General features: G+C 39.1%; 4 protein-coding genes across 21 annotated transcripts in view; 2 read left to right on the top strand and 2 right to left on the bottom strand.

Moving 5' to 3' along the window:
* Positions 1-617: 617 nt before the first annotated feature.
* Positions 618-1,858, bottom strand: LOC129585557 (uncharacterized). The gene is made up of 2 exons (XM_055478277.1): positions 1,663-1,858; positions 618-1,388 (listed from the first exon to the last, which is right to left on the bottom strand). The coding sequence occupies exons 1-2, from the start codon at positions 1,748-1,750 to the stop codon at positions 865-867; spliced, it is 612 nt and encodes a 203-aa protein (XP_055334252.1). The 5' UTR covers positions 1,751-1,858; the 3' UTR covers positions 618-864.
* LOC129585535 (nitrilase and fragile histidine triad fusion protein NitFhit-like) lies at positions 744-6,891 on the top strand. 3 transcript variants are annotated; one of them, XM_055478252.1, is made up of 13 exons: positions 744-1,242; positions 1,301-1,390; positions 3,730-4,088; positions 4,229-4,370; positions 4,643-4,857; positions 4,925-5,035; positions 5,104-5,152; positions 5,367-5,419; positions 5,493-5,707; positions 5,819-5,886; positions 6,023-6,088; positions 6,172-6,251; positions 6,383-6,891. In XM_055478252.1, exons 3-13 carry the CDS (start codon positions 3,795-3,797, stop codon positions 6,611-6,613), a joined length of 1,524 nt encoding a protein of 507 aa, XP_055334227.1. In that variant the 5' UTR covers positions 744-1,242; positions 1,301-1,390; positions 3,730-3,794; the 3' UTR covers positions 6,614-6,891. The 3 variants fall into 3 exon arrangements, with proteins under 3 accessions (XP_055334227.1, XP_055334234.1, XP_055334241.1); XM_055478259.1 differs by lacking the exon at positions 744-1,242 and having other exon boundaries at positions 1,283-1,390; XM_055478266.1 differs by lacking the exons at positions 744-1,242; positions 1,301-1,390 and adding an exon at positions 3,368-3,520.
* Positions 6,892-7,394: 503 nt separating this feature from the next.
* LOC129589226 (uncharacterized) overlaps positions 7,395-23,280 on the top strand; it is a 32,636-nt gene continuing 16,750 nt past the window's right edge. Inside the window, exons 1-12 of one of the 8 annotated variants that reach the window (XM_055483848.1) lie at positions 7,395-7,724; positions 8,228-8,326; positions 8,387-8,510; positions 8,593-8,678; positions 11,660-11,748; positions 11,938-12,049; positions 12,319-12,425; positions 12,488-12,614; positions 12,805-12,925; positions 13,002-13,087; positions 13,214-13,428; positions 13,596-13,652. In XM_055483848.1, the coding sequence (XP_055339823.1) occupies positions 8,254-8,326; positions 8,387-8,510; positions 8,593-8,678; positions 11,660-11,748; positions 11,938-12,049; positions 12,319-12,425; positions 12,488-12,614; positions 12,805-12,925; positions 13,002-13,087; positions 13,214-13,428; positions 13,596-13,652 (1,197 nt within the window). In that variant the 5' untranslated portion in view covers positions 7,395-7,724; positions 8,228-8,253. Of the gene's footprint in view, positions 7,725-7,822; positions 8,164-8,227; positions 8,327-8,386; positions 8,511-8,592; positions 8,679-11,576; positions 11,749-11,937; positions 12,054-12,116; positions 12,426-12,487; positions 12,615-12,804; positions 12,926-13,001; positions 13,088-13,213; positions 13,429-13,595; positions 13,653-23,280 lie in introns of those variants that run through there. The other 7 variants (XM_055483866.1, XM_055483857.1, XM_055483838.1 and 4 more) reach the window with 7 other exon arrangements.
* On the bottom strand, positions 14,084-23,168 carry LOC129589261 (uncharacterized). 9 transcript variants are annotated; one of them, XM_055483941.1, is made up of 5 exons: positions 22,363-23,168; positions 22,274-22,296; positions 18,651-18,757; positions 17,934-18,131; positions 14,086-15,490 (listed from the first exon to the last, which is right to left on the bottom strand). In XM_055483941.1, exons 1-5 carry the CDS (start codon positions 22,402-22,404, stop codon positions 14,589-14,591), a joined length of 1,272 nt encoding a protein of 423 aa, XP_055339916.1. In that variant the 5' UTR covers positions 22,405-23,168; the 3' UTR covers positions 14,086-14,588. The 9 variants fall into 9 exon arrangements, with proteins under 9 accessions (XP_055339952.1, XP_055339916.1, XP_055339882.1 ...); XM_055483907.1 differs by lacking the exons at positions 22,274-22,296; positions 22,363-23,168 and adding an exon at positions 20,254-20,358 and having other exon boundaries at positions 14,087-15,490; positions 18,651-19,525; XM_055483926.1 differs by lacking the exons at positions 22,274-22,296; positions 22,363-23,168 and adding an exon at positions 20,298-20,356 and having other exon boundaries at positions 14,087-15,490; positions 18,651-19,515.

Below are 23,280 nucleotides of genomic sequence, written 5' to 3'. Positions count from 1 at the left end.
TTTGAAAAACATTTTCTAAAGTATTTTTTATGACCAGTTTTTGCACCAAAAATTATAAACTTTTATTGCCAGTTAGTTGTAGTGCCTCGTATCTAATCAAGAATCAAGTTGAATTTTAAAGTTTAAAAAAATTAGTTGTCATTTTCGCGCGGAGCGCGAAAATTTTTCATGTTTTATGCTCTTTTTTCTATTGAAATTCGGTGCCATCTCGCCCAACGACGAGAATTGGAATCGGGATTTTCCCGACATCTGCAAAGGTCCCGTTCCCGACATTTCCCGCCCGACAGCGAGTTTTCCCGACCCGTCCACGACGACTTGTCGTGATCGGGATTTTGTCGGGACCTGTTCCGCCCCGTCACTTTCTCGGGACAACACTGCATTCAACTCATAATTGTCAGGTTCCGAAATTCGAACCAACTATGTAAACGAGAAAGAATGGTCATGCTGAACTTCCTTGCATTTTACATTTCAGGTTTAACTTGTTAGTTCAATCATACTCATGGATTCCATAAGTCGTAAGTCACACATTATTATTTATTCAGCAACGCATTCACCGATTGGCAACAAATCTACGAACTCCCTAACAATTTGTAAACCACCGTATATATATAGGCTCTCGCAGAATTTTATTAGCACCTTAGTCCTTAACAGTGTATTTCAACTGGCACTGCGTATCTCGAAATAAGGGAAATTTTTAGAAATACGAAACTCTCTGGCAGCAATAACCCCAAAAACTGCAGTAACAGGAAAGAAACCAGAAAAAAGGACTGCCTAAGCTCTAAACAAATTGTACAAGCGAAAACCGGATTGAACGAAATCACGACCTCTCGGCAGCTACCAAACATGTCAGAACCGTAAATATGTTTATTTGCTGGCGGACTGGGATCGCTTTCCTTTCACCTGCAAAACCGATGGCTCGGCTGCTGCACCTACCCAGTCCGAATTGTTTTCTTCGTCGGATTTGTCAGAGTCGACCACACGTGGATTAACCCGTTTTGCAGCAGCAGCAGCAGTGTTTGCAACCTTCCGTCCCTTACTCAGTTTGACCATCCCCGACTTCCCATCTGGTAAAGTACGAACACCCGCTGGCTTTCGGACGGCAGGCTTACGCTTGACGAACCCGGAAGTACGCTCCTGTTGCAGAGTCCACATAATAATGCTATCAGTGTTCAACACGCCAATCACTTTATAACGATACTTCTCCAGTATGTCCAACGTCATGCGTGGTGTCAACTTGGTGATGTAAGCCTCCTTGTACAGATCGTCATCCGTCCAGTTTTTACGACTTTTGTTCGGATAGGCATCGAGTGCTTTAATTAGCTCCGCATCCAAGTCGCTATCTCCGATATTGGTGGGACCCTCAAGTTCAGCGCCCTCTGACAAATCTGCTGTAAGGATGAGGTACGGCATTTTTCACATCAGATTATAATTAATCTTATTCGAAAATTTCAGGATTTAAGCTAGCAGCGGTAACTATAATTGCTTTCATAGTTTCATGCGTTCGATTAAAGGTTAAGTCTTCAGGAAGTAACGGAATGAGCACACGGCGTTAATTTTGACAATAAAATTTTGCACTTTTAAATTCGCAGAAAAGTTAACCCAGGGAAGGTAAGTACAGTAACCCAAAAAATAGTCCGTACGTAAGTAAGTACTGTACTGTACTTATGGTTAGTGTCGTCATTCTGAGCGTATTAAACCGTACATCCTCCGTTGGTATGGACAATGGTCGACCGTCGATGACATCATGCATGAATCACGAATATGTAAGTACTGTACAGTGTACACTATCTGTACAAGGTTCCGGCAGTCCCACAATTCCGGCGATGCAATGACAGCAATAGTTTCAATTTTTACATTTTTCTGTATGCTCTAATACATATAACTAATTTTGAATAATCCATATTATAAGAAGAACTTGAGTACAGTACAGTACTCCGCATATTAATTAACTAGCGGTGGTTGCGAACCACATTATTGCACGAGCGCGAGCGCCAATACCACTGGGAAATATGGTATTGGGCTTGTGGAATTGGAAAAGCGTGACGTACGCTCTTCGTTGTACGATGACGTCACGGTAGAATGATAACCTGCACCATGCGTCGGAGTAAGCAACCCCTGCGGGTTTGGTACTTTTCAAAACTCTCAAATTCATACAACTTGTTCGTACTATGGCTCAAAAAATGGAGGAAAAAGTTTTAAGTTTGTCAACGCGAAAGCTGGCGAGTAGAAAGTATCAAGAAAGCGAAAACTTTACGATTATGTAATTCTCTTTAGCATTGAGGTCTACGAGGCAGCTTGCCATAGACATCAATGCTAAGAAAAAACTACTTCAGTTGATCAAAAATCTAACTGTTTGGTTGTTTTGGATGTTTTGTTTGACTGATTAGAGTTCTGGATGTTTTGTTTTGATTTAGTGATTACATTTTAATTGTCTTGATTTTATCACAATGAAAAAAATCAATATTTTTGTTTACCGTAGAGGTCTATGGCAAACAGCCTCATAGACCTCAGTGCTAAACCTGAATTACATAAATCGCAAATTTTTCGTTTCCCTGATAACTTTTTACTAGCCAACTTTCGCTTCACAAACTTGAAATTTTTTCCTCCATTTTTTTAGCCATAGTATGAACAAGTTGTATGAATTTGGGAGTTTCAAAAAGTACCAAACCCGCAGGGGTTGCCCACTCCGACGCACAGTGCAGGTGCGCTGCCGTGACGTCATGTTAGTCGATTGGATACATGTGTGTTTAGTAATATTATGCGAAGACTTATTGCAGCAATTATAGCCTTACTAGCGGTGGTTGCGAACCACATTATTTCACGAGCGCGAGCGCCAATACCACTGGGAAATGGTACTGGAGTTGTGGAATTGGAAAAGCGTGACTCTTCGTTGGCGTCAGACAAATTTTATGCTCTTGACCGGAAGATTTATTGCAGCACCTCGCGCTTCGCGCTCGGTGCAAATTATCACTGAATATTTGAGAATGACCATCTACTGTAGCAATCTGGCTGTTACGTACTTATATAAATACTAAGTACAAATACAAACCAACAAAAGTTTTTTCAGAAAGTTATAATAAGACTGCATGTGCGGCGCCAATTATGAAAACAATGAACATCGGCAAGACTCACAGAAGACAGGAAAATAAAAAAATACAAAAGCTTGTGGTTTAATGTTTTATAATTAATGTAAATTACTGTAGCCAAAAAACGATATGGACTGCCATGAATTTAATTCAATGAATGAATATAATATGGTCACATATTAGTGATATTACTGTACCTAGAGGAAACATAATATTTGATATTGAATACTGTATCTAGAGTATAATTTAATAATATCACAGATAGTAAGTACTAGTGCTTAACTGCTTACCGCCTTACCGTTATACTGATGAAAAGACGTTCAAATTCGGATCGGTTCTTTACTGTAATCGGTTTTAAAGCTTTTCTTAGCGCGCATTCTGGTGTGAGGAAGGCACACATGTTGGGTGTTGGTGTTCGGTAACTTCGGTTGACGGTTCGTATAAACTTCGTACCTACTGGTTCTGCTATGGCTGTACTGCTTACAATTAAATTCCAATTAAACTGTTTAATTTAAACAGTGCGAACACAATATCTAAAAAGTAAAATCTAAATATTACAAATTTGTACGAAATTGTTGAAGCCATTTGAAATTTTATAAAGTTTATTACTACTATATTAATTTTAATACTCGCGGTACGATAGTTGAAATACGGACCACTGGACTTCTTTGTGCGATACAAAGCCAACAGGAACGATGAAGGTTTAAAATGCGAGGCAGATATTTTCGCTCGTCAATGAACTGGGTGCGCATATTCCGTTCTCTTCGGTTTGCTGCACCGGGAGGATCTCCATTTCGCAGGCATGCTTCAACAGTATCTAGTTCCCTTATGGACGATGCGAAAAGTTTCGATGAAATGGCTTGCAAGCCACCTGAGAAATATCCGGAAATACCCCGGAATCCAATAATAGCTGTTATCCAGTTTACCGCTACTAATGATAAAATGCGAAATTTTGACGTCTGCAGCGAACTTATAAGGAAAGCTAAGGAACGTGGAGCGCAGGTAACCTGAACGAACAGTTTAAGATACCGTTGTAAATTGGCTGGAACATTATCATATCAGACGTTTTATACGTTTATGCGCGCTTTTTGTGATTGTTTGCCTCGTGGACGTGCCTCTGATGTCGCTCTTGAACGTTTCAGATGGTCTTCCTTCCGGAGGGATTTGATTATTTAACAGAAACTTCCGAGGAAAGTTTCACTTTGTCCGAAAATCTGTCAGGGAAGGTTATTTCCGGATACCGAAAGCTGTCGCAGGAATTGAATTTGTGGATGTCTCTTGGAGGTTAAAAGTTGTATGTTCAGTAGCAGTGACGGGAAAAGTTTAATTCTGACTGCTTTCATTTAAGAACTGTTGAAAACTGAAAAGCATTTATTTTAGTTGTCATTTTTTTAAAATGTGATTGTGAGTGCTAAGATGAGTTAGAATTATTTAAGTGTTTAACTGTTTATTTATAATTTTTACGCAATTTATAAAAGCCATCATTTTTCTGGATTTCTGCCGGGAACTCGTGTTTGTTTCTTTTCTGACTGTGGCTTTACGAAGTTTCATTGCAGGATATCACTTGAAGAGCGATAAGGAGCACAGGGCTCATAATTCGCACATTGTTTTGGATAGCAACGGTGAAATCGCTGAAATCTACCGGAAAGCACATTTATTTGTAATTGACATACCTGGCAGGATAACACTGGATGAGACTTCGTTTTGCATACCTGGTAGTAGAATACAGCCCCCGGTTCCCACGCCTGTAGGGAAAATTGGCTTGATGTGCGTAAGTGATTTTAAAAGGTTTTTTAGTCGAGTTGAAAAGGTGGCTATATCTAATTCTTTTTCGACAGTGCTATGATCTGAGATTTCCGGAATTAGCGGGATTATTGACTAGGCAAGGCGCGGAAATTCTGGCATATCCAGCGGCGTTCACATACACGACTGGTGTTGCGCATTGGGAGGTTCGTTAAGTTAGTGCTAATCTTTAATTTAGTGCAAAACCAGTAAGATGCGAGCTTTTCTTTTATAGCCACTGCTAAGAGCTCGAGCCATCGAAAACCAGTGCTATGTCGTTGCAGGTTAGTCGAACTTCTGCTCTAGCACGCGTGCTTGGTAGTTTCTACATTAATTTAAATGAAAAAACCAGGATCTGATTCGATCTGAAAACAAGATCTGATCTGATTTGATTTGTATCTGTTTCACTTGTATCTGTATGTTCGCCGTGCGCTTGGCCTCTTATAATGTTTGTTAGTTCTTTTTCTTAAATATTTCAGTGTTATTTCTTTATCGTAGCTGCACAGTATGGATCACATAGTGCCAAACGGATGTCTTTTGGACACGCTATGGTGTGCATCTGCAAAGGATATTCCTGTACTTATATTATCTCACTTTGAAAGTGCTCAGGGTTAATACTTACAGATCGTTGATCCTTGGGGAACCGTTATAGCTCAGTGTCCGGATGGACCTGGAATAGCTCTGGCTGAAATTGATTTGTCGGGTTTACATGAAGTGCGCATGTGTATGCCGGTGCAATCTCATCGTCGTCATGATTTGTATAAGCTCACTATGAGTCCAGTGCAGTTACCTGATTTTTCCACTGAATTTCATAACTTTGGAGGTCATCAGATTAGCAGGTATTAAAACTACAATACCACATTTGTTAATGTCCCGACAAATTATAACTCTTTTCATTGGAGGCTTTACGGCAAAATCCATTGTAGAGCATAAAGCACTTTGTGTTGCAGGAACGAAATATTTTACGAAACGATGTTGTCATTGGCCCTTGTGAATTTGAAGCCAATTGTACCTGGCCGTAAGTGATTATTCTGCCTGCAAACGCCTTCGCGAACGTTCTTATAAACTCCCGCGAATTGTACACTTTTTGAGCTTTCGAACGTAATATTTTTATCACTGTTTTGTGCATTAGCTGATGTTTGCATCCGTTTCAGACTGCTTGGTCATACCTAAACGAGTTGTGGAGAAATTCTCTGATTTAACCTACGAAGAACTTGGCGGTAAGAACCAATTACTTAAAAATGGTTTTATCATGCCTCTTGTCAGGTCAGTTGGCAGACGGAATGACGGAGATGAATTTCAGATATGTTTTCCGTCGTGCAAGTGGTGGAAAAAATGTTAGAAACGCGCTATGATGTTCATTCTTCCACAATTGCTTGTCAGGTATGTGTATACTATAGTTTCGTCAAAATTGGTTAGTTACGTTTTTTTGTTCTGCGGCTTCCATTGGGTGGCTTCTATCGTGGCTCTAATACGGAAAAGTAAACCGTAGATTTTTTTCTTGTTGGGTGTAGGATGGATATGATGCAGGCCAAACTGTCCGACATGTTCACGTACATTTGCTGCCGCGTAAAACAAAGGACTTCGAGCGTGATGAAGTGTATCAGGAGCTCGCCAAACACGATAAAGGATCTTATCGGCGACCGCGTACCCAAGCGGAGATGAGCGCCGAAGCACGGGAATACCGTAAAATACTCTATGGTGACACTTTGTCTTGGGAACAAGTGTTTTGCCAAGAGGTATAAGGCCCTATATCTATATACCTTGGTTTTGCTATCCAGGAGACACTCTTTATAATAGCTGTTATGAAACAAATTTCACTATATGCTCACGTGGGACCGAAATTGATGGATAGAGAATTTATTATAGATTGTTATCATAGCCGGTGATGGTATTTGGTATCTTCATTATCGCGCATTTTACTGTGCTGCTAAATTTTGATATTACAGTTCTTTACTTACTTTAACATGCGATATTCTAGTCTTCGGGTTATGGGCCCCTTAATGAAGAAGTCAGAATCTGATATGCGACATTAAAGGAAGCCAGGAAGGCTTACATATTAACATTTCATTTCGCTTACATTATTTCGGATCGGTCGGTTTGCTTTGTGTAGTAAACTGTGGGTTACTCTGTTTTTTTTTTGTTTCTATCAAATTCTGTTTAAATGTTTGCTTTGTTAGTCCTGTTATAACGCAAACGGAAAATGTGACACTGGAAATGCGGCTCTGCAGCCAAAATAGGATCTAACTATGTACAAATAGGTGAGTATGCAGATATGTGGTCGGATTTTGGTGGTGTTATGCCCGAGCGATCTGGTGTTTGTTTGGTATCAAAACTTTAAAATTTTTTCCTCATTCGTTTGAGATATCGATTGATGATTTCCGTTGGGACATGCGCAAGGTGCAAGTTTATGTCAGCAGGCCGATGGCCAGTCCCAAATTTGGCTGTTTGAGTACAGAAAAGTGCCTGGTTGTGCGTTTTGTGAATTGTGATTACAGAAGTGTAACAAAATTTTGACGTCCACACTCCACACGTCGTCTTTGCTCTCTCAGTCCGATAGTGTGTTTCTAATAACGCATAGCGCAAAGAAGAATCTGGAAAAACTGCCGATGTCGGAAAAGGGGAAAAAACTCCCGTGAACGGGATGTCGTCTCCTGAGCTGTACTGTCGCCAAGGCTCTGTGCGCCTTCGGGACCGCCTATACATATCTCGAACCCAACGTCCCAACCGGTACAAAACCCACCCTTCATGGGGCAGTCAGGCGTGATTTCTTCGACGGTTTGGCTTTTCTGTTGGCGTTTGACCTATGGTTGTATTGAGTATTCCCTGCCATTCCTTATCTTTCAATTTAATATGGTAAGCCAATAGGAAATGGCCACTGAAAAGTTTAATAACATCGCAGACAGTCTGAGGCAGTGGACAGATAAACATCATACAAATAGGTAGAAGTTGTGCGCGCAATGCGATCAGCTGGTAGCGTTCATAATTTATTGTACATAGTCGGTAGTCTTGTACAAATTACAAAATGTACTGTTCCCTATGATTAGAATTATTCATTAGAAGTTTAAAACGCCGCTGTCTGTTCATGCTGGGTATTAATAACGTAGTACATAAGAAGTGGCTGGTTTTTTTCTGTTTCTTTTGTTCCGTATACGAAATGGCGGAGTTCAACGTAGAACCCTTCTTGCTTCTTATTAGTGTATAACGTATTGGCCAATGTAATCCATGCATCAATCTATCTGGACAAATATAGTATATTAATAATAACAGCTCTGCTCAGTGGGTGCTTTCGGGGGTGAGATCTCTCTCCAAAGCAGGTCGTCGTTCCTCCAGATTTGAGTGCAGATTTTTGTGATTAGTTGTAGTCTGCATATTATGAAATAAAATGAAGAGCATCTGCGTACTTCGAAGTGTACATCGACGGAATATCAGCTGCAAGATTCGGGATTCCGGAAGAAGTAAATAAGTGACGAGCAATACACGCATGGCAGCATTAATTAAACTGGTGTTGTTTTCAGTACGTACGGAATGCGGAGGTCGGAGACAATTTTCCAGCGGGAACGTTCTCAGTCAAACTGTTGCTTCAGTGGCTCTAGAGAGCACTGTTATCACTCACGGCATGCCGTTTCCAGAAAACCTGCGGTATTAATTCCTTACGCCTGCTGCAGCAGCCCTATGGAGCAAATATTTTCGGAATTTGAAATTGTTTCGTACTTTATTCCAGAACCGCGAAATCCTTAGAGAATATCGTGCGCCAAGAAGGTGCACAACCAGCGACAATTGCGATCTTGGATGGAAGCATAAAAATTGGTAAGGCGAACCACGAATCAGCTTAATCCTAGCGGTAAAATGTTTTTTTCTCGACCTTACGTCTCACTCTCGACCTTACGAGTTAAATGATTTATAGTCAAGCACATATAGATATAATTCACAATCAATATCAGCTCAAAACCCATTATCCTCCAGGCTACAGTCATATCAGATCATTGTAAGCAGGGAACACAGGCTGAGACAGCCCAGTTGCAGATAATAAGTCTGTATAATAATTAGACCATGTGCGTTGGTTACTTGTATGGCCGACAAGTAAGGATCCATCTATACAAGTTACGTCATGACCGAACCCACACCGCGGCGATTCGCTGCCGCGCAAATTAGATGTATGCGTGTGTGAAGGCGGTGCCAAAAATCCATCCACGTAAGGCCCTTACGTGTATGCCTGTAACTCCACCTCTTTGCATGCATACATACAAGTAGCCGATCCAGCTGCCAGTCAACCTCGAAATTTCAAACGCTCGTTTTTCGTTTGCTTCTCAACGGATCTTCCCAGTCGACATATCAGAAGATGGAAAATTCAATTTAAAACTTTTTTGGTATTTTGCAAGTGGATATTTATGGCGAATCAAGAAAGTTATGACTGTTTTGGTTTCTCGTAGACTTAACATAGGATGCAAGCCACCGCCTCCTTTCACGGGCCTATGCTAAGTCTACGAGAAACCAAAACGGCCATAACTTTCTTGATTCGCCATAAATATCTACTTGCTAGATACCAAAAAGTTTTAAATTTAATTCTTCATCTTCTGATATGTCGATTGGGAAGATCCGTTGAGAGATGTACGAAAGAGAAGTTTTCAAAATTTTGGAGATCAACGGGCAGTCAGATTGGCCACTTGTATATGTACATGCGAGGCAGCTGGCACCTACACGCGTGCCGCACACCAGCTCGCTCAAACACGTTACGACCCATACATACAAGCCAGTTTTCAGGCGGTTCTAACGTTAGTTGTATGTATGCATGCGTAACTTGTACACATACAAGTTGCAGCGCTAATGCACTATTATAGTATTTATATCAATAGATTCATATATCCTTACGTCCTTATTTTTTGGAAATTATCTCCTAAACCAAGATTGATTTGCTCAATAAGTTGATAATTTTATAAAACAGAGCATCGCAAAAACGTTCCTACCTTTATCTTTAAAAAAATCTTAAGTTTAGGAGAAGGTCTGAAAAAAATTTTTAAAGCTTTAGTACTTAAAGGTTTTCAGTACTTAAGGGTTGTTAGTTTTGGAAAATATCTCCTAATTCGTGATTCCGTTTGTGAGGCTTTTGATAGTTTTAAAAAATCCAGCATCTTCCAAAGCTTCCTACCTGCAGCTTGGAAAAAAAATTTTGGTTTCCGGAACGTTTTCAAAAAACCTTTCAAACTTCCAGTACTTAGCGTTTAAAGTTCATAGAAATTTCCAGTAAATTCTGGAAACGTCTCGAATGAGCAAATATACAAGTTTCGCAACTTAGCAACCTAAATTATAGTTGTTTAAAATTGTCAATTCCATCAAACATAATTTGTTAAAAAAATTCTTGAAACCTTTAAGATGTTTCTAAATCTGTTCGAATACCTCAAAATAACTATAAATTTTTCCAAAGTCGGCTCCAAAGCTTTAACATTTCCAGAATTTCTAAATATTTCTAAATATTTCGACTCGAGTAACATGCGCGGGCCGTTACTCTAATTTTGAGCCTCCAGAGTTTCGAAATTTTAAAATATCTAGAAATCTGAGTACCTCAATATCTAGCTCACGGTCTAAATTGTCTAATTTATATGTAATTTCTAAATATCTAAAAGCCGGCCCGTGGCCCGTTTACCGTATTCCCTCCGGTAGCGGCTCTGTGATACGAGCTGGTGGTAGCTTGGGTACTTACTAACGTACGTTGCTCTATAATACTGGCGGTAGCTTGGGTATTCACTAACCTTGAAATCTAACAAAATTAATATGTACAGTATTTATTTTATTTTGATTAATGCTGAATAGCTCGACTGAACGGCTGAAAATCTTACAATTATTAGTAAGTAGCTAACGATGCAGCCTGCGAGGTCACCTTGGGCAACCGCAACTGTTAATTGTTTCCCACAACTTTCCATTAATTCTGCGCTGACATATCGGCTGAATGGTTTTTTATGGGCGTCGTGTAAAAGATCCCTCCATTTCATTACCGTTTAAACATTATCTGTCGTACCAAAAAATTCAAGTTTTCAGTTCTTTAGTTCGGCAACATAAAGTTACATTAAAAACGTGAAGAAGAACCGTGAAAAAGCAAACAAAAAGAAAAATTACGGAAGCTTTCACAGTTTTTATGAAACTGGTCGCGTGTAACCGGAAAGCTTGAAAACTGTCCGCATTTCCACATGTTTAAAATAATTTCGTAGCTGGCCTCGCTGGGGTTTTATACTTGGAATATTTTTCAAAATTTTTTTATTGCTGTACGATGTCACTACCAAGTACATTTTGTATTTCTTTCATTCTTCCATCCCTCGAACACAACTGGTCGCGCGCTAGCGCGACCGATACTTGTAATAAATATACTCGTATATCGTTTTCTAATTTATATACACGTATACTACCAGGACCAACAGTAGATCCTGATACGTACTACATAAAATTTATATGTAACGTACACGACTTAATAATAATTAGTAAATCTGGTTTTCATACGCTAAAGTTTGTAACCATTATGCTATATAATCGGCATTTAAATTGATTAGACCCGTATGTTTACTTAATTTATTTTGGCCTCTCTGTATCTTGTCAACTGAATACAACCATACGCACAGTAATCGTTATCTTGAATGATTATTATTAATTTTGTGAATTTTATTCAGCTTAATTACTTAAGCTTTATTGTAGCCAATTTTTTAACTTGCTTTCCAGTCTCAGCAGCTGCTGTTGGGTGGACGCTCGTAATAATATGATAGTAATTATGCGAGTGCCGGACGACAGACACTTCTTTGCAGGATTGGATGCCATTGATCTAGAGCGGTTGGCGCAAGTAAAAGATGCTAAGAAAGTTTCCAGGAGAGATCTGTCATTCATTGTGGCGAATGTAAGATTTTATTCTACTAACTGACCTGGGTGACATATACGTATATACTGCACGCTTCGTGGTCAGCCAATATTGTATACGAGTACAGTCTTATTACAGAACTGTAGTTGTGATTTATGAAAAAGTATGCTATTTAACTTACATCTATATAGGTGTATATATCATATAAATCTTTGTTCTGTAAATTAGAAATTGCACGGAGGCACAACGGTTTCTGCTACAATGTTATTGGCACACCAAGCCGGCATTCCCATATTCGCAACAGGTGGCATTGGAGGAGTTCATCGTGGCGGCCAGAACAGTAGGTACAGGCAGGAGGTTTACTTCGACTTATCGGTGAAAGTATATCCCGAAAGTTATAATTTCAGATTACGGCTGTACGGTCTTTTTCGTTCTTTTGCAACAATTCCTTTTCGAAACGGGAGATGTTATGATTGTAACAGAAAAGTAACAGAAAACTAGCTAGTGTCGCATTTGTTTATTTAATGTGGCACCTGAAATGTTTTCCTCCTTGTCTGTTTTACGTTTTTGGCCAGTCTCACCATCGCATGTTGTGGATTTTCGATGCAGGCATGGACGTTAGCGCAGATTTAACGGAATTAGGACGTACACCAGTGGCCGTCGTTTGTGCTGGTGTTAAGTCGATATTGGACGTTGGACGAACATTGGAATATTTGGTACATACTTGATATCTGATTCGGGACAGCGAGGAATCGAACAATAAATCAAACCTCTTTAGGAAACCCAGGGCGTTTGCGTGGCGACAATTGGTCCAAGTAGCGATTTTCCCTCTTTCTTTTCACGAAAAAGTGGATACTTTTCTCCTTGCCACGTGAGGACTGAAATGGAAGCCGCGGAATTAATCCGTAATTAATCTGAATCCGGAATTCAGTTTTGGTTTTGATCTTTTATAGTTTGCAAGTAAAATGCTGCGGGCGAGGTCAAGTTTTAATGTTTATTCGGACATTTGTTAGTTCTGATGTAAAACAACTGGATATTGATAAACTGAGTCGCCGATTTCTTACTTTCTGATTCGTAATCAGGTTTTTCGTTTAGGTTCTCACCAGAAACTTAGTTTGCATAGCGGCATCCTTTTGGCAGTTCCAGTCCCAGAAGAAAATGAAATACCTTTGGAGAAAGTGGAAGAATGGATTTATCTAGCGTTGCTTGAGTGTTCGTGAGTAAAGAATGGAAATATACGTACATGGGAATATTGTTGTGATGCATTCTACCTTAACTGCTGAAAACTGCAGGTCCCAAAAAGTCATAGGAAAGGATATTACCCCATTTCTTCTCAAGTACCTTCTAAAAATATCCGAAGGAAAAACGCTCAGTACAAGTGCGTATTGTACAGTGATTATATTGTTAACAAGAGCCTGACATGTGCATTACTAAATTGTTAGGGTTAGTTTGGCATTGAGAGCACTGTCTATTAGAACAAAGTGCTAAAGGCCCGTGATTGCAGATATTGCGCTCCTTGAAAATAACGCTCGGGTAGCCGCTAGAATTGCTGTTTGCTTGAAACGCTTAAAGGAAAAGAAATCTGATTCGTTTGCTGGTTACTCTGTCCATGGGTCGATCAAAGAAACACCAAAGGCTGGTCAGTTTCTGCCAGCTAAAGATAATTCGCGCATTATATTCTCGGAGAAGTCAGTTCCTACGAAAGCAAAAGGGCGGCCGGTAATAACACTGAAGCCGGATAAGGAAAAGACATTTGGATAATATCTGTACTTATTGTTGTATTTCCACCTGCACTTTCAGTTAATCGCTGCATATATCGGATGCATGGATGTGTTATACGATTATGCCGGAGCCCTACAGCAGATAAACGAAATTTTTGTTTACAGGTGGTAATCGGAGGCTCGGTTCTGGATATTATTGCTAAAGGCTCATCCGAACTGAAGGTGAGTGAATAAGATTTAATATTTATTAATGGTTTCGTATTAACAGAAATGTACAGTATCTGTGTTTTTACTTCTTGCAATCAATACTTGTAGAAGTATAAATGACATCCCTTGTTAGTAGAGAATTACCATTTCTAGCCATTTAAAATTTTGTACGTACTAAATTGACGAATTACGACTGCGTTTGTGAATAGAAACTGGCTGTGGTGGGTTTTCTGAGAATTGTTTTTGCTTACTAGTGGGCTTGATAAATAGTACAGAACACTGACTGGAGTGCAGAGTACTCAGTATCCTGTAACATGGAGTTAAGAATAATTTAAGATATTTTTAAAAATTTTCCTCGGACTTTCCATTATTTTTATGCTATCACTGTTGTTTCATTCTTAATATTATTGCGTTAAACGTTGTACTTATAGGACCAACTTATAATTAAATCCGTTGTGGTCGCAACTTCTTAGTTGACTAATTAATTATGTGGCATAATCTTGCTTCTTTCTACTGTAGGTGTGTACTAATCGTATGTACTAACTTCTTCGCGTTTTTTCGCGTTATTTAATTCGGCTTTACGAAAAATAGCGGTTATTTAAAATAGCTTTCTTGAAAGTAAAAGGGTCGGTAACTGAATAATCTTCATACATATTAAAAAGCAAAATCCCCTGTTTTTGGAAATCCATTCGTTCTGTCATGTGCAGTTATCACGGGATGGGTGTAATGGTATTGTCGATTCTCCTTATTATGCATGACGACCGTTCTGTTATTTATACACATCATATCCTCAGTGAATTGAGATCGTTCACGCAGATTGGCCGGAACTGAGACGAAGGAACAGTTCGCATATACAAACGAGCTGCAAGAAAACGGCTGTACATCATTTCTTTTGAGGCGTGAATACTGGCCGTGGGCCCGTAGCGCATTTGGTGTGCAAGAGAGGATCTGTCAGAGCATTGTAGCTGTCTCTTCGTTGATCGATTTGAGCTTGATTGTTGAGTTTGAGCGTGAAGCCGGATGCTGGGGAGTTAACGACGTTGTCTGGACTGGGCGCTTCCTTCGTATGCGATTGCGCAAGGCGCGCCAACGCCGCGCAAAGCTCCATCGTGGGCGTTCGGCATTAGCATCTAAGGCACCAGTACCGGTGGATAATAAATCAAGACAAGGCTTTTTGGTACTTCCGGCAGGGCCTGTTAGTACACCGGAATTGTGATGAAAATTAGCCAAATCAGGCTCTGCGGAAAGGCTGCTGTGGGGCATTTCGTTTGTGGCATTCCCAGCTCGGCGCATCTGGATTTTGCGCACAAAGTGTTTGATTTCGTTATATAGACAGAACACCATGGCCACACGCACAAAAGCCATTATGGAGAAACCCAGTACGAAAAGGATGTCACCCATCCTGTGCATCCAGGTGTGCAGGGCCAGGTAGCAGCCCTGTTTGTGCAGTACGGCATCACTTAGCGCTGTGATAGTGCAGTTGGTCGCTGGGTGGGAATCGGCGGGAAAAAACGTTGAACAGCAGGATGCGGGCAGCATGGTTATTATATTTGTATTGATTGCATCCAAATGGACGGGAACGTGATCACTTTTTCTGCGCTGTAGTGAAATGGCACTGAGGCCGGCACTAATCAGATTTTTATACCAAATGCTTTTTGAAAAATCCGAAGCTTGCTCAATTCCGCAGCATTGTTCCGCGATCTGTACACGATTCCATAGATTCGTGATAGCAGGATCGATGCCATAATATTGTGTGACTAGCGTATAAAGATGTTGTTGCAGCTGCTTGTTCACTTGTATCGATTTCATAATCCACACCGTGCCTGTTATTGCGTCTCCAATACTCAGTATCACTGCAAAGTCAACAGTTGAAAATTTGGTCGTAATCAAAATACTATAGTTCAAAATCGTAATCAAAATTGCAATATTCGTTGCCGATGAACCAGTAATTTATGTAGTCTAACAAATTCGGTACACGATGCACAACGTTCAGCTTTCAATTCAAGAATTCAGCTTTAATACAGATGAAACGGCGCGGGCAACTCGGAACTTGTTCTTTTGAGAAATGGATAGATACGCCTAATATTTCAAATTTATTATTTACCAAACGTGATTATTCAGAAATCGGCAGTCACCTTTAATAAGTATCACTCGTAAGTACTAACTAAGTACTCAAAACAACACAAATTCATAAGAAAAACACTTCCTCAATGCTATCCTGATCGGGGATTGTACCCATCACACATATAGCATTTCCTCGTTGAATTTGAACAGATAGCCGCTGCTTAAAATTCAGAAATTAGTGAAAACAACCGTACATAAAAGTTAACGATTCTGGTTGGTTTGGAATTTACATGGGTGCAAGTTGCATCCACTCCACTATATCTATATTGCCTTGGCACAGTACTTGGAGCTTCTGTGATTAATTAAGTACAGAGTACTACCCGTAGTACACAAATACAGTACTCGTATTGATATAATGTTATCGAAGACAGTTAAAAATATCGCGGTGAGACGGGTGAGTTACGGCGTTGATGCAATACCGTTCTCTCCTTTGCATTTTTGAGAATATATGCTTAAACTTCCGACCATATAATATGAACATATACTGTTACATATGCATTACTGTTACATATGCATTACAAATTACGAGTGTTTTGTATGCTCTGGAGTAGTTCATTCAGACCAATTTCAGGGTAACTGAAATGATGTGAGCATTTCTATCAGGTATTGTGGTTGCTTAAATTCGTCAAATAAAAATTTCTTTGGCGGAAGCATGCAGCGACTACAGCTCGTTAAATAAGACAATAGTTTATGATACAAACAACCAACAACCGTAGCGTAATTGTGAGCGTTACAGTTTACTGTCTTTAGATTGGGATGATTGTATTCCAGTTCCTTGTGGTTTATAAAAATTATAAGGGATATCAATAAATGGACAGTTTTTAACCTTTTAAATAAAGACAGTTCTGCAATTAACATAATGCGAGCCAAGTTATTGTTTTGAAGTTAATAACTTTACGATTCCACATCTTTACAGTATTTTTGTCTTGCGTATCGTTGTCATTCCGCTCTCGGGCAGCGCACGTAAGCGGATGTTGGCGGTGTAAGTTCTTGCATTGACTATTGTGCTCCTTTTATTATTGGCCGCAGTATTTTTACAATATGAAGTATTTAGAAAAAAAGGGTGAATGTTAAATTATATAACGGCCCAATGTTTTGCATTTCTTATCAATGGTAGTATATAGCGAATTCTTTGGAAACATTTGCTCGGCTGATCAGATCTTTTTAATAATGAATAAAGATCACGTATATACTCGTATATATGCAAAATAATTATACGGACGTTAGCTGCATTTGACACGGTTATATGGCACGGCAATTTGCCAGTTGTACGCGGGTTTTCGGTTGGGGTACGACTATTTATTTTGTAGAGTTTCATTAATACTTGAATTGTGACGACATTATGAGCTGTCCTCTAAAACGCTGATCATAATTAAAAAATAACAATGCATTAGTGAATTTGTCCATCGGTTTTTTGAACACTTGTTCTGTTATTGTTGTTGTTGTACGAATATATTGCACGAATATAGTTCTGTTATTGTCGTTACGAAATTCGTGAATTTTACTGATGCTTTCCTGTTTTTTTAAGCATTTACGACTATTCACTGTAGTACTCTTAGACCTTAGTCACGTGTTGTGTATGCAGAACACATCTGGTAATGGCTATCTCTGCCGTCAAAAGGGGTCGAAAGCGTTAAATACGTATGTACGAGTATTAGCTTCCCAAGAGTCACTACGCAGTACGCAGTGCATTAACAAAAATCAGGTAGTTTTAAAGTTTTTACTTACTGCATTTGGGATGAAGTAATGACTTTCGCATGAAAGTGATTACCGAAACTGTTAAATGACAGTACGATACATTAAAATTAGATATAGAGAAAACTAAAACTGGACTTGACCATGAATTAAAAAAATTTGTACGCCCGTGCACGCAGCCAGCGCGCGTGTTTACCCGCGTGTGTTTACCCATCCGTCCCGGGTAGTCACAATATGTAACTTTTACAAAATAGCGGATACCAAATCACACAGGTAGTAGGTAGGCGAAAGCAGTATATTGTATTTTTTCTTTAGGTTGAAGTTGTTGAAAAAATTAATGGTTTTAGCTTGCATTGTTACATACATGCATTATTATTATAATAATCTTCACTGAAAATGCTATGGTATCTACTGCAGCTCTATAGATATCGGAAATTAGCTTACAAATTGTTAGTTCAGGCTGACAAGTGCACTCACCCAAAGATCCCCAGTATGCCCATAACAATCGCGCATTCAGTTTTGTCGCACCCAAACAACCCAATGTGGGAGCAAAAAAGATTTGAAAAGTGACGGTGATATATAGATAAAGAAATGTCCAGTCGTAAGGTTCGAACGGTAAAAGTGCAAAGTAATCCTCATTGAAAATCCAGGCTATTGCCACTCCGAACACGACGGCTGTTGGAGTAATAAGAACAACGAGTAATTGCTATAGTTCCACCGCAAACGTTCTACTTGTGTGTTTGTGTTGTAACTTATAAGTAAGCATATCTTATCCTTAGTATTCCTGTTATTTCTTATGCATCCTCTAGTTGAAAAGATTCCAACTGATTTTGCAGGCTGAGTATATCGTATTAGCATGAATACGCAGATTAATGTATATATAGATATATATATATATATATATATAGTACGAGTAGTATAGTATAGACTACACTGTACTTTCCTCATGGTCAGTTACTTTTGATATTCTTCAAAAATTAACGCATGTACGGTGCGTGACCAAAGTTTTGTAACGATTAATGCGCATATTCTCAAGTAATTATTGACTCCGAGTAGAATTGATCATAATATGAAAGAAGCTATGGCAGTTGTGTGTATCACATACAGATACACTCTATACGTAGTAAACAACAAATTTATGTTGACTAATGATACCTCATTACGGTGTAATAATCCTGTGTCATGTATGCTTACCTGGAATTACCGTTACTGTCACGCTGATGTAAATCCAGACACGGTAATAACGCATAGCTTGTCCCATAGAGTGATCGTGATGCTGGACAACTGCTACATCCTTCCATCTAGGGAATACCAAATCAATGAGATTCGATAAACGGAATCCGCGCGGATTATCGGTGTCGTTTTCATTAAGCATCGTGTATTATTAATATGTTGAAGGAAATATTTAACGGCTTAGTATTGTTGTTAGGCTTTGTAAACAGCACTAAAATTTTCGATTAAGCCGTGGCGTGCTGCGATATCTGGATATTTGTACGGTTTCATGGAAACAATGGATAAAAACACTGGATACTTCTTCGATGTGTATATGGTCCATTAACAAAATTGTTTTGAGTCATGCTAGCTAATGCCAGTGCGTTGGCTGCATAAAGAAAATTTAAGCTATTGATCTCAGCATGGGAGATGGGAACGTATAAATCAAAGGATGCAACAAAAGGCGACAGTGGGCATCAGTGATGGAAGATGCAATATTCAGCCGTCGTCCTCATTGAAAAATATTGATGAAATGTGAAATGATTTGTTACGCCCGAGTTTGTTCCACACGAAAAACGCTTCCTCATAAATTGTGCCGGCTAAACGATACGTCGTGTGTGGGACGTCTTTCGTTAAAGCTCTCTCACACAGTGTGTTGTTCGAGGCTAATACAATAGTAACGCAGTGGCTGCAGCTTTGCAGTTTGCGTCTTCATGTACAGATACAAACTACTCTAGGACAGACTACTATTAAAACCACATTCGGTGCGAAAAAGCGGTTTTCTTTTATGGTTTTTGTTTTCTGAAGTTGGAGAGAATAAAGTATTGTCCAGACTCCAAAGGCACGTCTACCAAGCACTTTTATAATAAAAAGTTTAGAGTGACCGTTTTAAGGTAGTGCATAATATTACTAAACTAAAAGGTATTCCATCGACTTACGTGACGTCACGATAGGCAACACGCACAGAGAGACGCAATGGGCAACCCCTGCGGGTTTTGTGTTTATCAATCCGTTCGTGCTATGGCTCAAAAAATGCAGAAAAAAATTCTAAGTTTGTAAACTAAAACTGACAAGTGAAACGTTCTCAAGGAAACGAAAACTTTACGATTCTCGTTAGCATAGAGGTCTATGAGGTGGTTTGCCAGTCCAGAGATCTCCATGCTAAACGAAAATCCTTGGTTCTTGATCTGTGGTGAAACGAAGTGACCAGAACCTGATCAGTCAATCAAAAGGAAACAATTAAAATTTAATCAATCAATGAAAACCATCAAACAATTCAGATTTGATCAAAACAAGTCATTTTTGTTTAGCGAAGAGGGCTAAGGCACACTGCCTCATAGACCTCTATGGTAAACAAGAATTACGTAAATCGTAAACTTTTCGTTTATATGACAACTTTTTACTTACCAACTTTCACTTTCCAAACTTCAAATTTTTTCCGCATTTTTTGAGTCATAGTACGAACGGATTGTACGAATATGAAAGTTTTGATAAACACAGAACCCGCAGGGGTTGCCCACTGCGTCTCACTGTGCGTGTTCTCTACCATGACGTCATCGTACAAGGTGCATGCTCGATTGAATACCTGTTAGTTTAGTAATAATAAAGATAGTTTAGTAATAGTAATACCCATAATATTATTATGGGTACTGTCAACTGTTATAAAATTTTATTTTGGAGTATTTCCGACCAGATAAACCCGGTAGCACTCGCTGGCCTGGTCTGTTTGTTATAGTTGCTATGAACTCTTTTATAAATAAATAAATTCCTTCTTTATAAATAATCAGCGTTTTCGTTTGAAAAATGAATTTCGTTGTAGTACTACCTGGTGCCCATAGTTGCAAACTGTGATAGTACGAGATCGAGTTGCGCTCCATACTATATAAATATTATGTCCTACAGTATAATTAGTATGTACTTGTAGATATAACTCATAATATAAGGTAACAGGCAGCATGCAGTCTTGGTCGTTAGTACTCTGTACTGTCTCTTAAGTGCATACTACACAGTTACATAATATTATTGTGTAATACAGTACTTATACCGCAAGTCTGCACATACCGTACCTGTTCTGTACACCTGAGTCGAAAAAATGAGATTATAATTATGTGGTTCACAATCTACAGTTCTCGTGCGAACCCAACGGCCAAAAGTTCTCATTTCACTGGGTGTTGTCATATACAGTGGCAAGGTGGATAGGGTAGACCTATCCACCTTGACAGTGGTTTTAAAAAACGCTACCGAAAAAAAGCCAACGTGTAATACTAAAAAAATGGAAACGGTTTGGGGGTACGAAAGTATTCGTGAATACAACAGTTTTGCAGCAGACTTTGATAGTAGATCTAAATGACAGTATATATATAGATATTATATTTATATATATATATCGTTTAAGTAGCTAGTGGATTGTGTCATTGAGATAATAATAATTATTTACAGTTCTATTATTGTATTTATATGTACTGTACTTGTACGTATGCCGTACAGTAGCAGTGCACGTATCGTGGTTTTTCTGGTATCTGAATAATAAAATATTGCTATCTGGCTGAAGTTACTTCAATCGTTTAATTGGCTGTAAAAAAGGGTAAATTCGTTCGTAATTACAGTGATTGTGCGGTATATATACGCCATATACGCATCTCCTCAGCTCAGTACTTACTAATAATTACTAATTGGGATCCTGTAAGTTATTCGGGAAACAGGGATTTAAATAAGTTAATGTACTTGTAAGCTAGGATGACTTTTTAATACTGGAAACTGAAAAGTTGACTGGCTGCTGCAAAGTGCAAATTAAGCAGTACGATAATTTTTCACTGACGCAGACGTACGTATTTTATTATTTTATTTATTTTAAATATGCACTTTACGGAAGCAGAAATTAATAAAATATTGATCACGCGCTCGCTGGACGCTCTGAATCTTTTTGAAGGATACAGTACAGGTACAAGCATATGCACTGGTTTAAGTGAAAATTCGTATTGTATGACAGTATTGGTTAACGCACAACGGCAGTTTAGAATTAAGTGTGCAATGTGCGTTAGACGATAAAAACGATAATGTTTTTTCCTTACTGTTACAAAAATGTTTCTGTTGCGCGTATTTGATATTTTTTTATCATGCGCTCATGCCAGTTAGTTAGTGGTCTAATCACTCTAATGAGTGGTTTAACACTGATCAACAGCAGCAAAAAATATAGTTAATAAATGCACGCTGCATTGCTACTCTTGGCTTTCACCTTTTACTTGCACATAAGTACGAAAGTTCAAAATTATCTTGTTCAAGAAAATTTGAAGGCCGATAGTGTAATTAACATGAACTTTTAAAACTGGTTCAATACGTCGGTACAAGTGCTGCATGCAGGTACCGCATACTCACTAAGTACACTCAGCAATTTCGAACAAGATTTATATTCATACGTTTTACTGTTATGTGCTCTGTGCTGCGTAAATCAACATCATCACATGTTGTTCTGTTGCATCTATGGCTAGTATTGGCTACTGTAAACAGATCTGTAATAAAAAAGGCGAAGTATGGAATGTACAGCCTAATTCTAGAGTTTTAAAGACCCCTGGACACCCGCGTTGCGAACTTGTAAAGGTACTTACAAAATTCTTCCTTGGACTTCCGCCTACACACACGAAAATTTTGCTTGCTGTTTAGTTTTAAGACGTATTTGCTCGATTAAAATACTTACGTGATGGCTTTTTTGAAGTCGAACGTGTACAAGGCAGGTCATTGGAGATCGTTTCCGTAATTAATTAGCATCTTTTCCATGTGATAGCAGCGTATGTGCCGGCAAAGCTCATACGTACCAAAATCATAAAAGTTCAAATGAGCTGTTGTAACATTTTCTCTTTAGCATAAACGCAGCATTATGTTGAAAGACAGCAGTTTTCTCCTTGGGTTTTACTCAGCATCCACAACATGTTCATGGCGTTAACGTAGTCGATTGGAATATCCACGAGAACGCTTGCTTGGAGGCGGTAATCCCATCCGCGTGTGCATAGCAGAATATAATAGGCTGATAAGCGTAAGGGAAACAGGAGCATATAGGTAGGGTTTTTGTAGAAGACGCAGTAGCTGGGATGGGAAGATTATGTTGACTTAATCCAAGAGCTTATTCCCAGTATTAAATCGTACAGTATACAACAGGTGCTATTATATGCTCCTTTTTCTGTGACCCGCAGCCATTCATGATCACGAACTGCAAATGCGAATAACGCCGCGTACCGGCTGTTGATTCGAGTTATGGGAATATTGTATTGTGGTTCAACCGCATATATAGCAGTGGAGATACGCTGGTGTCAAATTATTGAGACATTTTTGGCTGTTTGGTGGTAAAATAGTCAAAAAGCTTAAGCGCTGAAGCATAATATTCTCAGAGGGAGCTCTTAATCAAAATAGTGCCTGAAACCGTAAGTGCATTGTTGAATATGGGACGTGAAAAACTGGAAAAAAGAAGTATGCGTTGATCATATATTTTCATACGTATAAGGCATATGTGAGTGGCTCTGGACGAAATAGTGAAGTTTTGCTACGTTCGTCGGGATTCATGAGTATAATTAAAGGCTTGCCGAATGCAATTACGACGGACCGATTGGCTTGCAACCGG

The sequence above is a fragment of the Paramacrobiotus metropolitanus genome, unplaced genomic scaffold, assembly GCF_019649055.1.
Source record: "Paramacrobiotus metropolitanus isolate TYO unplaced genomic scaffold, Prichtersi_v1.0 Parri_scaffold0000002, whole genome shotgun sequence".
Classification (NCBI taxonomy): Eukaryota; Metazoa; Tardigrada; class Eutardigrada; order Parachela; family Macrobiotidae; genus Paramacrobiotus; species Paramacrobiotus metropolitanus.
The sequence above is the reverse complement of the archived record's forward strand: the minus strand, read 5'-3'. Positions and strand labels throughout refer to the sequence as shown.

Excerpts from the sequence above, each read along its gene's own strand:
- LOC129585557 (XM_055478277.1), bottom strand. The coding sequence starts at position 1,750 with ATGCATGATGTCATCGACGGTCGACCATTGTCCATACCAACGGAGGAT. Across the intron at positions 1,389-1,662 it reads AATGACGACACTAACCATAA|CAGATTTGTCAGAGGGCGCT; the intron begins GTACAGTACAGT and ends TCATCCTTACAG.
- LOC129585535 (XM_055478252.1), top strand. The coding sequence starts at position 3,795 with ATGCGAGGCAGATATTTTCGCTCGTCAATGAACTGGGTGCGCATATTC. Across the intron at positions 6,089-6,171 it reads AACCTACGAAGAACTTGGCG|ATATGTTTTCCGTCGTGCAA; the intron begins GTAAGAACCAAT and ends GATGAATTTCAG. Across the intron at positions 6,252-6,382 it reads CTTCCACAATTGCTTGTCAG|GATGGATATGATGCAGGCCA; the intron begins GTATGTGTATAC and ends TGTTGGGTGTAG.
- LOC129589261 (XM_055483907.1), bottom strand. The coding sequence starts at position 18,831 with ATGCTTAATGAAAACGACACCGATAATCCGCGCGGATTCCGTTTATCG. Across the intron at positions 18,132-18,650 it reads GACAGTAACGGTAATTCCAG|CCGTCGTGTTCGGAGTGGCA; the intron begins GTAAGCATACAT and ends TTACTCCAACAG. Across the intron at positions 15,491-17,933 it reads GGCATACTGGGGATCTTTGG|TGATACTGAGTATTGGAGAC; the intron begins GTGAGTGCACTT and ends TTGACTTTGCAG.